This window comes from Dunckerocampus dactyliophorus, chromosome 4 (genome assembly GCF_027744805.1).
Source record: "Dunckerocampus dactyliophorus isolate RoL2022-P2 chromosome 4, RoL_Ddac_1.1, whole genome shotgun sequence".
NCBI lineage: Eukaryota > Metazoa > Chordata > Actinopteri > Syngnathiformes > Syngnathidae > Dunckerocampus > Dunckerocampus dactyliophorus.
Genome location: NC_072822.1, coordinates 24,880,977 through 24,898,516, shown reverse-complemented (window position 1 = coordinate 24,898,516; position 17,540 = coordinate 24,880,977). Strand labels below are relative to the sequence as shown.

Below are 17,540 nucleotides of genomic sequence, written 5' to 3'. Positions count from 1 at the left end.
GGAGCCGTTGTTCTCCAGCACCACACTTGCTTTGAATCCGCATCGTCTACGGTTGTTTGACACGTCAGGTGCTACCCGTCTGCTTTTTCTTTGTTCAGCCTCGGATGCACTGAGCTTTTGTTCGCCTAGCTTCTCGCTGCATTCCCCTGAGATGTATCCTTTGCACATGTGCACATGATCTCCTCCATCTGCAGAGACAAGCACACGTGCAAAGCAAATAGACGGCAGGTCCCTGCTTTTCTCGGGGGTGACCTTCCAGGACCTCCAGCGGATGGCAAAAAACTGCGAGAACAGCGACGCCTCGTTTTGCGTGCGCACCGGTTAGCGTGTTTTTGGTTAACGTTGAAATTTTGCCTCGGTTTGCATACTTTTTTCCGGTTAGGATACCATATCTTGTCTCGTCATTCTTACGCTGCATGAATGCAACTGTGTTCTTCATGTGTTTTTATCACAAAACGTCCCTGTTATCTGCTTGCTAACACATGGAAACAGGAGCTGCTCGCCAGCCTACGATGTCATAAAGAGGTGCCTTTGTAGTTCTTCGGTCAAGAATGTTAACACAAAACACATTTTTATAGTTTTACTTTTGCAGGTGACTATCACGGTTTTTCACAAATATATTTATTAATAAATCATGCTGTTTCCTGGTTGAATACGGCCTATTATTAGTCAAAACATATGCATATTTAAGAAAATGTTACGTATTTTTTGCCTAAATGAAGCATTTTCAAGCATATAAATGGCAAAATGAACTAAAGTACAAATATAAGGCATTCAAAAAGACGCATTCAAAGACAATGACTACACTGGTCACTAGGTGTCAGTAATGTTAGTGTAATGTTCGGTGAGACACACAAGCACCAGATTGATGGCCGGAACAACAGACTTTTATTGCATGTTTGAATGATCTCACAACAGGCACAATAATCCCGAATAAAAATTCCTAATAAGAACACGGGCTACTGTTGCGGCCGTAATCCACGGTAAGATGAAACTCAACTCTGAACGCCCGAAGTCACTTGTCATCTGTCCGCCACTCACCCATCTCCACTAGGGAACACATTTACAGCAACGCACACGAGCACAAGTCTTATTTATGTCTTAAATGCCTTATTTACTCTTACGTCTACCATAGGGCCGCACGGTGGCCCAGCGGTTAGCATGTTGGCCACACAGTCAGGAGATCTGAAAGATCTGATTTCGAATCTCAGTTGGGCATCTCTGTGTGGAGTCCGGGTACTGCAAAAACATGCATGTTCGGTAAATTGGCGACTCTAAATTGTTGAATTGTGAATGATTGTTTGTCTATATGTGCCCTGCGATTGGCTGGCGACCAGTCCAGGGTGTACTCCGCCTCTCGCCCAAAGTCAGCTGGGATAGGCTCCAGCATACCCGTGACCTTAGTGAGGATACGCGGCGTAGAAGATGGATGGATGGACTATATTTTATTTTATGTGTGCGTTGCTTTTTATCTGTGATTATGTACATTGTCCTTGGGTTCCTTGAAAGGAGCTTCCAAATAAAATGCATTATTATATTTACTATAATTTAATGTTTAGAGGGGTCTAATAATGTTAAAATGCGTATTTAGAAAGGCAGTGAGAAGGTTTTCTATGCTGTAACTAGGAAAATATTAAATTTTCAGTCAGGAATCCTACTTTGCGGAAATTCACTTATCATGGTCGGGGCTGGAACTAATTAACCGTGATAAACAAGGGATTACTGTATACATTTAAATGATGAATGAAAATGATAAATGAACATCTCAGGTTACTTTTACCTTCACTGAAGATGTGGGCCAGACACAGTGTGGCAGAGAGATCACCACGGACACCACCTTCCTGTTTTGCCATGAGTTATTTCTTGAACTCAGTAGTGTTTTTCACCTACTTTATTAAAATGCTTGCACTTGCAACCTCCCTTGGCTCCATTTTGGGTCATTTTGCAGCCGTGATCAAAAGAAAAGCTGACACCTGAGGCGAGAAACACTGATTGGTTGAACCCGCTTTTAGTGCTTCTACTCAGCTGCCATGTTTAAACCGGCGTTCGGCTACAAACTTTAAGTTTCATGTTGATATGCGAATTGCGAAGCTACGATAAGCAGATGGACTTTTTTTTTTTTTAAACATATTTACAGAGGAATACAGTCTTTAGCGGGATTTTGAGACAGCGTCTCAAAACACCCGAGTGTGTGGAAGAATAGTCAACAAGCTGGCCGAAACAAATCGGCGAAAAGACTAAGAACAGTGGTAGTGGGCCTAACCGCTGTATTACTGTACCAACAAGTCATATGGCCACCAACTGAGCTGCTGTAACAAAATGCTAGCTCACTGCTTGAGGACGTGTGGCGTAATGGAGGAAGCAGTAAACAAGTGGAATGAAGCTAAATCAATCAAATATTTACGATTTCCTTTGTTACATGTTATAACAGTAGTCAGCGGCACGCCATTTGTTAGCTACAAAAGCAGAGTGAGCACGAATGCTAACCGACTACCGCTCTAAATACAAGTCGGTGGATGTGATGGCGTCGTCGACATGAGCTCAACACTGTTATTTATTCTTCATGTGTTGATACTTACAGCGGAAAAGGACCACGTGGACTCGTCTGACCACCACGATATCACCATTCACTGAGAGGACGTCTTTCTGACTGTTTCTACGCTGTGGACGTAGACATTTGCCAACAAAAGACACAGCAATAACCCTTCACTAATGCTTTGTATTCTTACTTGTTTTGCATCTTTTTGCTTTATATTTTACAAACTGACACTTTAATAATAAAAAAAATGAGCTAATATTGTCTACCCTGAACTAGAAATTGTGGTGGAAACGCAAAGTTACCAGGAAATAAAAGTTCCTGCACTTTTGCTGGCGGTGTCTGGTTGTTAGGACAGTCAGTCAGTAGGTAAGGAAGCTTGCAGGTGTGTGTGTGTGTGTGTGTGTGTGTGGACGTGATGGGTGGGACGAGATACAGGAGATACCCACCACAATAGGTGGGCCACTAGACCGACAACCTTTACACAGCTGTAAACACACACACACACCTTACATAACACGTTTCTTGACAAGCACAAGCAGGTAGGTTATGCCAACACATTGATAATTATTAAACTGTATTTTGAAAGCGAGTTTGTCTCTGGTGATGGTTCATCTTTCAGCTCGAAACGTTTAGAGATGAATTAATTATTAACTAATTTTGCTCAGAACTGGAAGTTACTGTGTGCAGGTTTTAATGATGTGTAAACAGTTGCTGCTGTTGTTTCACGCTGCTTCGCGTTAATGATAACGTTGAAATGCCCCCTGTGATTGGAAATGATGGACCTGCCAATCAATTCTTGATCATTCTCCTCATTCTCATCAAAATTCACACTTCAAGTAAAATGTAAAAAAGTCCTTTGGCTTTGTGTGTGTTGGCTGTTGAGCGGCTGTCAGATGGCTGTGATCATACAAACCTTGGGTTTGGCACGTAGACTGCTGAGAAGCAGTCTGCCGGGTCTTTCATGTGTTGTTATTGCTGCTCTTTCCAACTCTTCTTATTATAGCAAGAACACATGGGTATTGGAACAGTGAGGTAAATTCTATATTTTTGCTGTTGACAGAAAAGATTTGGGTTTGACATCAAAATATGAATATGAATTTTTGAGGCTCATCTCTGTAGTTTTTGGCAAATTCCAGCCTGGCTTTTTCCTTTTCTTGTTGCTAATGAGAGGTTTGCATTGTACTTTTGTTCATGAAGTCTCCAGTAAATAATGTAGTAACAGTAAATGGTTATCTCTGGTTTACATGTCGTTTTCACCTCTAAATGCAGTACAATCATCCCTCCATAATTTGCGCTTTAAATTTTGCGGCTTCACACTTTTTTCAAAATATATTACTGAATCATCACTGTTACTTGGTTGACTAAGGCCTATTATTAGTAAAAAAAATATGCATGTTTAAGCAATTTGTATGTATGTTTGGGCTAAATTAAGCATTTTCATGCATAAAAATGATTAAATGAGCCAAAATACAAATATAAGGCACTCAGAAAACACATTGAAAGATACGTTGATACGTAGTATTCTACGCTGGTAGAGTTACATTAGCCACCGCAAGAAGTCCCGGAAGTAAAAACACAAGAAACTCTTCCAATGCTAACGTGTGAATCTATATTATGTCGTATGGACTCTTCTTATATGTCAACAATATTGGGTATTACGTGTGTAAAGGTGACTATAGGGTGTTATTTCATGTATAGAGGGCTCTAATAATCTTAAAAATCGTATTTAGAAGGTCGTAAACAGGTTTTCTATGCTTGAATTATGAAAATTTATGAAAAAGGAATTCTACTTTGCGGAAATTCACTTATCACGATCTGGAACCACTTAATCACGATAAACACGGGGTGGCTGTACTGCCTCAGTCCAATGTTTGTGCAATGGTTCTGAATGATTTTCCATCTTCTATCAAATTGCTTGTTTTTCACCCATTGGAAACTTTCTGGTTTTTATGTTGTTTCTTTAAATGCAGTCTACACAGGCAAAACCTATCCTAGCCAAATTGAAACTGAGTGTTGACATTGAGTGCTATTTATTGAGTAAACGAGTCAGGCCCTATGAAACCAGTTTTTTTCCTGAAATTTTGTTTCATTCCCCCCAACTAAAATTTTTGGAATTCTATTTTTTTCCTTTTACGCTTATTTTACCACCATAGTGTGTGCTTTTTGTGTCGGTGAATAAAATGTCTGTAAATTAAATGCTTACAAAAATCCTTACATTAATTGATGCAATACATCAATTTTGACCAATATTTCGGGAAGGATGTAGTTTGGCTAACTTTTCGAATGGGATGTCAGCCTCTGCACACATTGCTACAAAATCCTCAACACACAAGCGGTAAAACATAACACGGTCTAAGCACACTCATACAAGTTGAGTCACTGTCAGGAAAATATGGGTTGTTATTGCACATTTTTTGTCCATTTTTACATTTAATTTTACTAATTAATACACATTAATGTCACACTGACATGCTATGATTATGTGATAGAGGCTCGAGGTCTCATCGCCAAAACAAATCCACATGCTCATCACCGGATTCAAACACCATTGGGTGTTTAGGCATGTGAGTCTGCCCTTCATTGTCTCTGTTCCTCACAGGAGGAAATGTTGCTCACTGGTCTCATATTCATCTTTTGGATGTCAAACCCAAATGTTTTCAGTCTACAGCAATAGTAAAGGAATTGACCTCACTACTTTTGAAGGGCACAGTATAATAACATTCCTGTGTCTTGTAAAATAAACACAACGACAAAGTTCTAGGTAGATAAACAAGGGTTTCAAATTGTTTTAATTGCTTTCTCTGGCAAATATAAATTGCTGCCACATATTCCAAGTGGCGTCTTTCAGTTCTCCAATTCTTAAAAATGAAGTGCACAAAATGTCCACCTTTAGGTTGTATTTGAACACAGACGTGAGCCTTCTTAGAAGAAAGGCAGCATCAGGTGACAATGACATTCATGGATGTATGACCAAGCTGTGTCTGTCTTGTTGTACGAATGCGTGCCATACGTTTCAATACATCATATTCAAACATGTAGTGTATTTTTGTTGGGGTTTTACATTTTCAAAACATTAATAGTCACAATGCACAAATCTTACAAACATAAACAAGATCCACCCATGCTGGAACCTGTAGCTTAAACAGCTGGTTGTTCTTTGAGACTAAACACCTGTCTTTTAAGACAGGTGTTAAAAGCACCAGGGTCTTAAAGACTAACCCCTCCCATTATACCCACCTGGCCTGCACCACAGATGCCAATGCAGCATGTGGAGGAGGGGAGTTGCACGTGTTTGATTGGCGGAAGACACGCAGGCCATGGATGGGAAAACGAATGCTAATGCTAACGCATGAATCTTCCGTCAGGTTGATGTTTTTTTTTATTTAATTAAAAGCTAAACAAAAAGTGCTTTTATGTTCTCAAAACTACCATTACTCCCCCCGTCCCCCCCAAAATCTCTCTGAGGACATTGACTGAATAAACGTCTATTACAGTAGAACCCGTTGAAGAAGACACCCCTCAGATTGGACCCCTCGCGGTTGAGAATGGATGATAAGGATAAGGATTTTTTAACCTTTTTAACGCAGTTTTCCTCCATTTGTGAAAAATTGAAATGGGTGCATTTTCTCAGGTGCGGAAAGGGATAAGAAAGAATGGCTGAGAAGTCCACCGTCAAAGAAGAAAGAACCTTGCCTTTCTTTGCCGTTCCGTTCCTTTTGCCGCTCCCGGTTTTGACAAATCTTTGCAAAAAGACGCAAGTGATAATGATGAAGTCAACAATACTATAACACGTCGACATAAAAGGACTCATTATCAGAGAAATGACCATGTATGTCGACATCGACTAACACGTAATGAGGACACGGTGGACCAGGACTTGAGTTGGTCGACTTGATGAGTTGTCGACATAAGCGGGGTCAACTTATACGGGTTCCACTGCAGTTACATCTCGATAAAAGTGTTAATGCGAGCACTGTAATAAATAACCGCTTTTGGCTTTCACTCGTTCCAGTTTAAGGTCACACATGGTATATATTTTATGGATGACAAAATACTGCGCCCAAGTCTGTAAAACTCAAATAGAGTAGATCCCTGCTTTTTGCAGAAGTGATGTTCCGGGGCCACCACTGAATGGCAAAAAACCGTGATGTTGACATTCTCGTCCCAGTTCGGATCAACATTTTAACATCAAAAAAAAAAAGTGACTTGTAATTATTAGATTCAGCTCCATAATCCTCCCGTTTTCTCTTCAACTGCCATTGTTCACTTTTTAAAAACAAAAATCCACAAACTTGCTGGATCGCAAATGCACGGGGATCCCATGTATGTATGTTTATCGAGATGTACCTTATCAATTCCCAAGGATGCACGCACGCATTCACACACACACGCACACACACACGCACACAGTCACAACCTCTTTTCAATCCATTTCCCTTCACACCCTCTTTAAAACATTGCTACACGGTTACTTTCTGGATTACAAAAAAAAGCAGCATTCCACACTTAGACTATTAACTATTTTTCGGATTTTGTTGCTTTTTATTTTCATTTATTTTGGTGTACCATCTTCATGCTTGAACTGAGAGCCACAAGTGAGGGGGCGGGGGGACTCCTTTGGCACCAAGCGGATGCGCCGGCTGCAGGATGGAGGACATCTACATTCAAAACAAACTGCAATCCTCACACCGCATGCGGCTTCCTGACCAAACAAGGAGATGAAATCTCACGGGATGTCTTTGAGGCTCCTACACACTAAACCACCACCTTCTCTGTTTTATACTTGATTCATACTTGATTGACATTTTTTTTGTCTTAGGGCTCGGTGGCACTGCAAAACAGCTAAGGAGGACCATCAACCACCAAGTAACATTTCATCTTCTAAGAGATCCGCGCCCAACTTGTGAACACACACACAGACTGGAGGCACAAGAGACATTTCTAAATATTCTATGGATTGACTATTCTGTGCAAACAAACGGCACAAAACCTCACGAAAAGAACAAAAGCTGGGTAGAACTAATGAAATATATATTTATATCCTTCTCTAGATTTTGCAGCTCTAATAAATACTTCTGATAGACATAGATATCTTTCTGTAAACTATTTACATTAAAAGGTGTACATTTCTTCCAAAACAATAGACGGCTATCGAGGCAAGGCAAAGGAGAGATCGTTTGTGGTTTTAGCACAGAATAAATAGATTGGAGTCCTCTATTGGATGGCGCTCACGATAAAAACTCAACCTGACATGATGGATGGGCATAATTGATGTCATGAGCGACATCCCTGCAGACCTCCATCACAACACGACTACACGAGGGAACATTATTCTGATCAATATATACACTCCTCATCCAAATTGTAAGATCACTTGAAAAATTGCAATAATTTAAATTGTGCACTGTTGGGAGGTTCGAAGTATAGCTTCACAATTCACAAAGAGGAAATGTGAGTGAGACAAAAAATGTTTTGAGTAAGCAATTTATTGTAAACAACCATTAAACTGAAATAGGCTGTTCATCAGTTGATTAAAAGTTTAAGACCATAGCTCAATCCCCCCCAAAATAGAAATAAATGTTCAAAAAAGGAGTAATGAAATGCTGTGTCAGCATCATGTGTACATCAGGGGCACTACCTCTGGATTGGGAGACCGGTGTGGTGGTCCCCCTTTTTAAGAAGGGGGATCACAGGGTGTGTTCCAACTACCGTGGAATTACACTCCTCAGCCTCCCTGGTAAGGTTTATTCAGGGGTTCTGGAGAGGAGGATCCGCCGGATAGTTGAATATAGGATTCAAGAGGAACAGTGTGGTTTTCGTCCTGCTCATGGAACTGTGGACCAGCACTACACTCTCAGCAGGGTCCTTGAGGGTGCATGGGAGTTTGCCCAACCAGTCTACATGTGTTTTGTGAACATAGAGAAGGCATTCAACCGTGTTCTTCGAGGAATTCTGTGGGGAGTACTCCGGGAGTATGGGGTATCGGACCAGCTAATTCAGGCTGTTCGTTCCCTGTATGACCGGTGTCAGAGTTTGGTTCGCATTGCTGGCAATAAGTCAGACCTGTTTCCAGTGAGGGTTGGACTCTGCCAGGGTTGCCCTTTGTCACAGATTCTGTTCATTAGTTTTATGGACAGAATTTCTAGGCACAGCCAGGGCGTTGAGGGGTTCCGGTTTGGTGGCTGCAGGATTGGGTCTCTGCTTTTTGCAGATGTTGTGGTCGTGCTGACTTCATCGAGTCGTGAACTTCAACTTTCACTGGATCGGTTCGCAGCTGAATGTGAAGCAGCTGGGATGAGAATCTGCACCTCCAAGTCGGAGTCCATGGTTCTCGTCTGGAAAAGCGTGGAGTGCCATCTCCGGTTCGGGGATGCGATGCTGCCTCAGGTGGAGGAGTTTAAGTACCTTGGGGTCTTGTTCACGAGTGAGGGAAGGATGGAATGCTAGATCGACAGGCAAAATGGTGTGGCGTCTGCAGTGTTGCGGACTCTACATCAGTCCGTTGTGGTGAAGAGGGAGCTGAGCCGAAATGCAAAGCTCTCAATTTACCGGTCGAATCTATGTTCCTACCCTTACCTATGGTCATGAGCTTTGGGTAGTGACCGAAAGGACAAGATCGCGGATACAAGCGGCCGAAATGAGTTTGCTTCGTAGGGTGGCTGGGCTCTCCCTTAGAGATAAGGTGAGAAGCGCTGTCATCCGAGAGAGAACCGTTACTCCTCTGCATTGAGAGGTACCAGATGAGGTGGCTTGGGCATCTGGTCAGAATGCCTCCTGGACGCCTCCTCGGAGAGGTGTTCAGGGCAAGTCCGACCGGTAGAAGGCCTCGGGGAAGATCCAGGACATGCTGGAGAGACGATGTCTCCCAACTGGTCTGGGAACGCCTCGGGATTCACCGGGAGGAGCTGGATGAAGTGGCCAGAGATAGTGAAGTCTGGGCCTCCCTGCGTAGGCCCCCGCGACCCGATCCTGGATGAGCGGTAGAAGATGGATGGATGCTTGATGCCTGTGTTTTCAGGATGCTAGTGGGAATGTGGTGAAGATGTTTTCATGGAGGGCATACACTGTCTGGAACTTATGTCCATTTTTGTAAACTTCCCTTGCAATCCATCCCCAAATGTCAATTTAATTTAGATCAGGGGAACACGCAGGGTGTCCAAAAGAGTGAGGTTATTCCTCTGAAAGTTCTTTCTCAGGCGGGCATTGTGAATTGCAGAGTTGTCCTGTTGTTGTTCCTTCACCTTCAGGATCTTTAAAGAAGTTTGAAATGACTGTTTTACTGTGTCCAACCTCAGCAGCAGTGGCATGCTGCAAGAGGCCTGCTTCTGCAGCTCACCAATTCAAATGCACTCAAAGACTGAACGTTTTTTTACCCTTTAGAGATCATGACAGTGGCAATACCTGACAGAAAATTACATTTAATCGACATTTTTGCCAAGATTTTGGCTTTTAAACATGCATGTTAGGTTAATTGGTGACTCTAAATTGTCCATAGGTATGAATGTGAGTGTGAATGGTTGTTTGTCTATATGTGCCCTGCGATTGGCTGGCGACCAGTCCAGGGTGTACCCCGCCTCTCGCCCGAAGTCAGCTGAGATAGGCTCCAGCATACCCCCGCGACCCTAAACAGGAGAAGCGGCATAGAAAATGGATGGATGGAAAAGCCAATGGTCTTAAACTTTTGATCAGTCGATGAACAGCCTATTTCACTCTAATGGCTGTTTGCAATAGATTGCTTACTCAAAAGCACTCACTCACTCCCACTTCATCTTTTTGCATTTTGAAGCTTTACTTAGAACCTTCTTAAGAGCCAACAGTGCAAAATATAATTAATCAACTGGTCTTGAAATTTTGCTCAGAGTGTATCTACACAGTGGAACCTGTTTAAGTCGACAGTCCTCAGACCGGTCAACATAATGTCAACATAAGTGGTTGTAGACACAATCGAAAATAGCTTTGACCATGATTTTTTACATGCGCAAAGTCTTTCTTCCAGACACCATATAAAATACGGAGAGGATCGGAGCATCTTGAGCGTAGTTATACCATTATCATTTTCCACAAAGAGGGGGCGAAACTGGTGTCAGGGTAGCCACGCAGTCATGTCCTGTCCTGTCCTGTCCTGTCCTATGCCCCAGCCCCCATAAAAAAAATAAGACGATTGGAACGTGGGGAAAGTACTTACAACGGTGATAAATTTCATAAATTTTTAGTAATAAGACTACAGTGGATCCTCGGTTAAGGTACACCACAGTTAATGTATTTTTCCATTTCCAAAAATGTTTGCCTCAGTTCGCATATGTTAAACATAGCATAGAATACACCACGTGTCTCGTCGTGTTATTAATATTATGGGTGAGTTCAGCTGTGTTTGTAACGTATTTTATCACAAAACATCCCTGTGTTTGCATGGAAACTGGAAGAGGAAGTCATTGTCCCCCAGCTGTGTCACCCGTCTATGACATCATCAGCAGTTCTTTGCTAACTAACACAGTTACACCACAAGTCTCTGCTTTTTTTGATGCAAAATAACCCACACTGGAGCCAAAGAAAGTTGCAAGTGTTTTGTGTTAATATTTTTGGGTGTCTGGAAGACATTAATTGGATTTGCATTATTTCTAATGGGAAAACTTAAAAGAGTGCGTTTCGGTTAGAGTCAGACCTTCTGGAACTGGATTAATGACGCTATCTGAGGTTCCACTGTACATGGTGAACTGGGACTTGAGTCAGTCGACATAAACAGCATCAACTTATCCACTGTAGTATGAAGAAAAGTAATATGAAAAATCATGCTTGACCAATGGACTTAACTTTCTCAATGAATCAAACAAGGACATTTAGTCGAATGCCCATCCCTTCCAGTCATTCTTTTTCTCTTTTTTTTTGCGTGACTCTCCTTTTCGTAAATTGATGGTAGTAGGAACATCTACATGCTACCAAAAGAAAAGAATGCTCTCAACCTCACTTGCCTATCTGCCCTACACAGTGGAATGTGCTCCAGCCTCTCGACTGCTCTCAACAGGTAAACTTTTCCCTCCCAGGTGACACCCGGTCGAGAAGTAGTGGACAAAAATGCACCAGCACCTAGTCGGCCTAGTGGCTGGTCTCAGAAACTGATTGGTGACCTCTATCATTCAAACGCTCAGACATACAGATACAGACCCACACACACACACATACACATAAATTAAAAACACAGTCATCAGAGAGTGTCAAAAAGTGTCAACCCTTCACCCCGACTCCAAATCCTCCAGTGTCCAAGTGTGGACCAAAAATGCCAGGGTAAAGATGCCTTGGTAGTGAGGCTCATATTGCAGTTCCCTGACACATTTTTTTTTTTTAAGTTTTTCTTTTCTCTTTGTTTTTAAAGTTTCCAAAAACTCTTCCACGCTGTGCAGCCCAGACAGGCCACTCAAAATGTCTTTCAACACCCTCTCTATAGGACTGCTGACATTTCTGCTGTAGTATAAAGAGGGCCTTTATATTTTCAAGCAAAAAAATGTGACGCACAAATGACTGACCAGACCAAAAAGCCAGACTTGTGTCACACCTTTTTGGAGCATGGTCTTACTGGACAGCGAGGATGGATAGTGGAGTGTGTGCGTGTGTGTGTATGTGTGTGTAAAATCTCATAAGTGCTTCCCATGGCTCTTGAGACATAGAGAAGAGGCAGTGGGATATTGTGTGGTGACATTCTCTGGCTGAAAGATAGAGGGACCTGACATGTTTGATTGGTGCAGAGAAGCTAACCCCTAAAGACCGTTAGCTGATGACGTACCGACTGTGGGCAAAGATGCTCGGGTCTAGATGACAGTCAAAATGCTTTGCTGGATGAGAACCCTCGGATTTGGTTAGTCCTGGTAGGGTGAGGTGGGTACATGACCAGGACGTGGCGACACATTCTGATAGGACGGTGTTCACGTGACGTTTATAGGCCGCAGCCCAGCTGCTTGGCTCTCTCCTGAGTGTCCTGCAGACGCTGCAGGCTGGCGCTGGCGTAGCCCTCGTCACTGCAGCTGCTGCGCAGGCTGCCCCGCTCGTCCCCTGAGTCACTCACACTGCTGGTGCTCCACTCCAGATCACCCAGCAGGTAGTCTGTTCCCTCCACGTCCACATCCAGGTCCTCTGTTGGCGACAAGGAGGAAGCAAGTCAGTTGAACGGCAGTTCTGATGATATACTGCAGCAAGTATACAGTAGCAAAAAAAATGCGAGTAATTGAGACGCCCATAAAAATGTCTTATGTCTGCAAACCCTCCTGCTAGCTTGAAATCCACCAATTTCGGATCAACATTTGCAGTAAGAGTGACTGCTATAATTATTAGATTAAATTGAGCTCCAGAACCCTCCCCAGTATCTCTTAAACATACCTCACACACATATTAAATACATTTTAAAGTAGAAATGCATAAAAACTCAACTATGTTGTGTTCAAGGAATGCCGAACAAAATGTGAAATTGCAACGCTTGACGAAAAAACTATCAGTGAAGAATAAAGACAAGCGTAAAAATTGTGGGCTTTCTTTAACACTGAAAACTGTATATTTGACCTGTATTATCACATATTTAGAAGTTATTACTGACTTAATGTGAATGAGATGTCTTCTGCAAAAAAATTGCCTATTTTTGGCCATCAATGCTGAACTGCAAAAGCACGAGCATCCACTGTATACAAGTGTAGGCATCAAAGAGCCCTTGGGGTAGTCAAGACAAACTTTCACATTCTAATAGGGCTGTCACAAGGGAGCTTGTGAGATTAAAACGTGACGAGATTTCTCGTTTAGAAAAAAAACTGTCTCGCGATTCATACTTATATTCAACGGCGAACAGACTGAGACCTCTTGTCAGTCATACAGTCACTTTGTCTCTGTGGGGAGAGCCGGGGCTGCTAGCATACGCGCACTGACACACAGTGAAAGAGTGGCGGTTTCATGAGGAGCAATGCAAGGTAACATGAGGGAAAAAGATATTTGCAAAGCCAAACGTGTGGAAATATCAATGAGCAAGTCGTGCCCATCAACACGAATGAGCCAGTATGCCGAATTTATTCGAAAGTGGCAGCAACATAAAACGCAACAAAAGGAACTTGCCCACCTCAAACATATCCACCCAACCCAGTTTTCCAATCCGGGGTAAAAAACTACACATCGAGATGCAAAGTAAATACAAATTGAACAGTGAAATATGATGTAAGTCGCAAAAGAAATACTGTCTTTGAAACAGCATTTTAAGAAAAACTGCCAACGTTAAACAGTACGAATTGCCTATGAGAAAATACATCTCACAAACGCTAATTCCACAACTTTACAGAGTGAACGCTGACATATTAAAGGAAATATTGCAATGTTATGATATGTTCTTATTATTACATATTATCATAACATTAGGGGTTTATTTGGTCTCAAAAAATTTTGACAATAATATAATTCAGCATCAATTTGTGGGACATTTCAAACACACCTGCATTGTTTTGATGCAATTTAACAAAAAAGTTTGTCCAGTCGTATTTTTTCATTGTACTTTTCTTAAAATTAATGTTAAAATTTCTTCACGTCTCATTCACGTGGACCCAATCTCGAGCATCGTCTCATTCTTGGGTACATTCTAACATGCACTGACTACACTGGGTAACATTTATTTATCTACATTCCGATTGTAGACCTGATTCTAAATATAGGCTATATATTCAATTTACTGAATAAGACTATAATTTCCTTCTTGTTGCTCTAGTTTTGGAGATAAATCAATGTCTTAAGAATAAATGTACCTCTTAGGAGCATGTCAATGGGCATGTTTCCTTTTAAGGATTTAATTTGATCAGAAATAAGTTCTACATGTAAGAATTTAACATTAAACATATGATAGAATGTAGAAATGTAGAATATGTAAAAATCATCCTTGCACCCGATCAGTTAGGGGTATACTGTGCCATGTCTCAGTAGTGCTGGGAATTTCCCATGATCCTCCGCTGTAGTATCTACTTCCGCCGGAAATTACATTCTGAGAGCAAGCATTGGTGTTTATATTGGACCCCTTGTGGTTTTAGGTAAATAAACGCCAAAGATACTATTTTCTTGCGCCTGGCCGCTTCGGCACATCAGACCCCCGGGCCCGATTCCCACAAGCTCTAAGCCATGCCAAAGCCAAAGCACACTGACTTCTCCACAAACACGAAAAGAACATTGTCACACACACAAACAGAACAGTCCCAGCCTAACTACGTCAAACAAAAGATAAATAGACTGGATTAAACGGTAACTGGGAATCAACATCATCAAAGTAACTCAGCGTTCAGACTGCTGAGCAAGAACTGATTAGTTTCTTATTCTAACGTTGTGTTTATGTGTTGATGCAACTCATTTTTCATTGCTAACGGCACCTTTTTACATTTCATGATGACACGTAGTGATGAAACTTTATTAACGCAGACAAAAGGTTAAAATCTCCTGTTTAGTATAATATATCTTTGCATTCATGCAACATAGTGCAAACCCCCACACACATGAACAAAGAACACTCATTTAAGTGTGTGTACGACGAGGGTAGACCTAGAGACGCATATGTTATCTCTCTAATCACCTTGGGTTGTGTAAGAGCTTTTTGTTGGCTTATTTAAAAAAAGAATATTTGTCATGCTGTAACCTAACATTATGTTTCCCATGCAGACTTAATTCACTGTCATGTTGTACACTGTGCAATGACAAAGGCTTTTCTATTATAAAGTGCACCTGCAAAAATATGAAGTCAATAAAAACAACATAAAATTGCGGAAAGCCTGACTAGAATAACGCTTCTTAAAACCTGTCGAACTTGTTCTGACGACGATAGTTTGATCAAATAGTTAGCAACATGTCACACGAGGGCATGGTGGTAATGCTGGCGACAACCCCAGGATGCAGAGACGAGACCCACGTGCAGGTAAAAGTATATTTTTTTAATAGTTGCAGTGCAGCAACAGGGATCCAGCAACATGAACCGGCTTGAAGCACATGTAGAATCATCAACTCGCAATGCACCGACAAACTAAAAACGCCACCGGCTGAACTAAATAATAAGATACCAAATCAGCAAGAAGTGTGTATAGTAAGAAACATAAAGCTGACAGAACACAGAACAGGGCAACACAGGAAGCAACTACAAAATAGGAGCATAGAAACAGGAACTAAAGCATAACATGGGAAAAGAAACAAACTCAGCTTTTTCCGTTATTTATTTGCATAGTTAAAAAGGACCATCTCTTCAGAGGATGATTAATAGCGCTGTAGCTTCCTCCCCAATAATAGGACTTGCAATTTCTGACGGATAACAAAATGTTCTGAAATGTTGGTGTACATTTTGCACCTTAAAAAAACAACAAAACAAAACCAAACAAAACAAAACAGGATTTATGCATGACTGACCTTGATCAGAGTCGGATTTGTCAGAGGACATGGTGGAGCCGGTGCTGTCCATGCGGTTTCTCTCCACCCCAAGCTGCTCCAGACGCCTCCTCAGATGTCTCTGCTCCCTCTGAAGCTGCTCCAAGGTGTGTTGAGCTCTTCTGTCACTCTCCTCCAACCTCTGCGAGGCAAACAAGGCAATGAATGCACTTAACCTCTATTTCCACCAGCCGGTATGGTTCGGTTCAAAACAATGTGTGTCTGTGATAAAAATTTTTTAGAGGTGCAACACAAAATGAGAGTGAATTGTCACTGTTTTGACAACTGGATTGATAAGGTGAATTACTGTACAGAAGAGATTCCATCTGTAGTGTACTAACAAATGTTCGCCGTGAGCAGTAACTAGAGGAGTTAATAAGTCCACACGCACACGCACCTTGATGTGATCTTTGGCCTTCATCAGCAGGCTCAGGGTGGTGTGTCTGTTGGCATCCGGACCCAAAGGAACCAGGGATTTAAGTCGCTCTAAACACAGTCGTAGATGTGCCCGTCTGAAGGTAGACAAAGGAAAAGAAGAACAATTCATACATGGTTATACATGATCAGCTCATTTCAATTTCCTTCAGGACCTACTGTATATGTTTGTATGCACATCATGTCATGCTATGCAGTGGATCCGTGTATATACGTAGATGTTTGGGAAAAAAAAAAAAATCGAAAATAGACCATTTTTTTCCACAGAAGCCTTGACCATAAGTCGATAATTTGTATAACGTGATAATACAGGTAAAGTGTACAGCATACATGTACCACTGTTAAAAAAGCCCAACACATTCATCCTTATATGTGAATTTTATTTACAGTTTTTCTCTGCTTTTAATTTCAGATTCTCATTTCCTTGCATTATTTTTAATAGAGTAATCTCTGGTGCTTTCTTCTTGAAAAAATCTTCGAATCGTGCTCAAGCTTACCGGTCATTCTGTCTCTTTCTGCTGAGTACGTCACTGCTACACTAAATATTGATTTTTGTTATGCTTCTACTTTGTAGCGTTCATCTACTTGAGATACATGAGATGTTGTGTTTTCTCAATGAGTTTAAAATGGCTTTACTGTTTGTCAGACACCTAAACCAAAATTCCGTTTACACTTACAATATGTTGCACTAAAACAGTCTCACTCTTGCATCTTGCATTCTGGTTAAAATGTGGTGCAAAAATTCCACCCATTTTCTTTACCACTTATCCTCATTAAGTCACGGGTAAGATGGAGCCTATCCTGAGATTCTCAGCCCTACTCCCAATACTTGATGCGGCCCAGCCACACCCAGACACTACCTCCAGCAGCCCCCAGGTAAATTGAGTTTGAGACCCCTGGTTTAAAGTGGTTTATAAACAAAATACCCCACATCCTTTAATTGTTATGTATGCAGCCCTTGGTGGAAAAAATTTGAACACCCCTGTTGCAAGTAAATGAACAAATGGATGGCCTGAAATTAGAGGATTATGACCTCTATATACCTTGTATATGACCTGGAAAAAAATATAAAGCAGAAAATATAAGGTTTGAAGGACTAATCCATATTATTGCTTATAAAGGTTCATTGCAAACTGATTCAACTTACATT

General features: G+C 41.5%; 1 protein-coding gene across 2 annotated transcripts in view; it reads right to left on the bottom strand.

Moving 5' to 3' along the window:
- Nucleotides 1-3,400: 3,400 nt before the first annotated feature.
- mxd1 (MAX dimerization protein 1) overlaps nucleotides 3,401-17,540 on the bottom strand; it is a 35,812-nt gene continuing 21,672 nt past the window's right edge. The window contains exons 5-7 of one of the 2 annotated variants that reach the window (XM_054773260.1): nucleotides 16,353-16,467; nucleotides 15,938-16,097; nucleotides 3,401-12,664 (exon numbers count right to left, since the gene is read on the bottom strand). In XM_054773260.1, the coding sequence (XP_054629235.1) occupies nucleotides 12,468-12,664; nucleotides 15,938-16,097; nucleotides 16,353-16,467 (472 nt within the window). In that variant the 3' untranslated portion in view covers nucleotides 3,401-12,467. The remainder of the gene's footprint in view (nucleotides 12,665-15,937; nucleotides 16,098-16,352; nucleotides 16,468-17,540) is intronic. The other variant, XM_054773261.1, reaches the window with a different exon arrangement.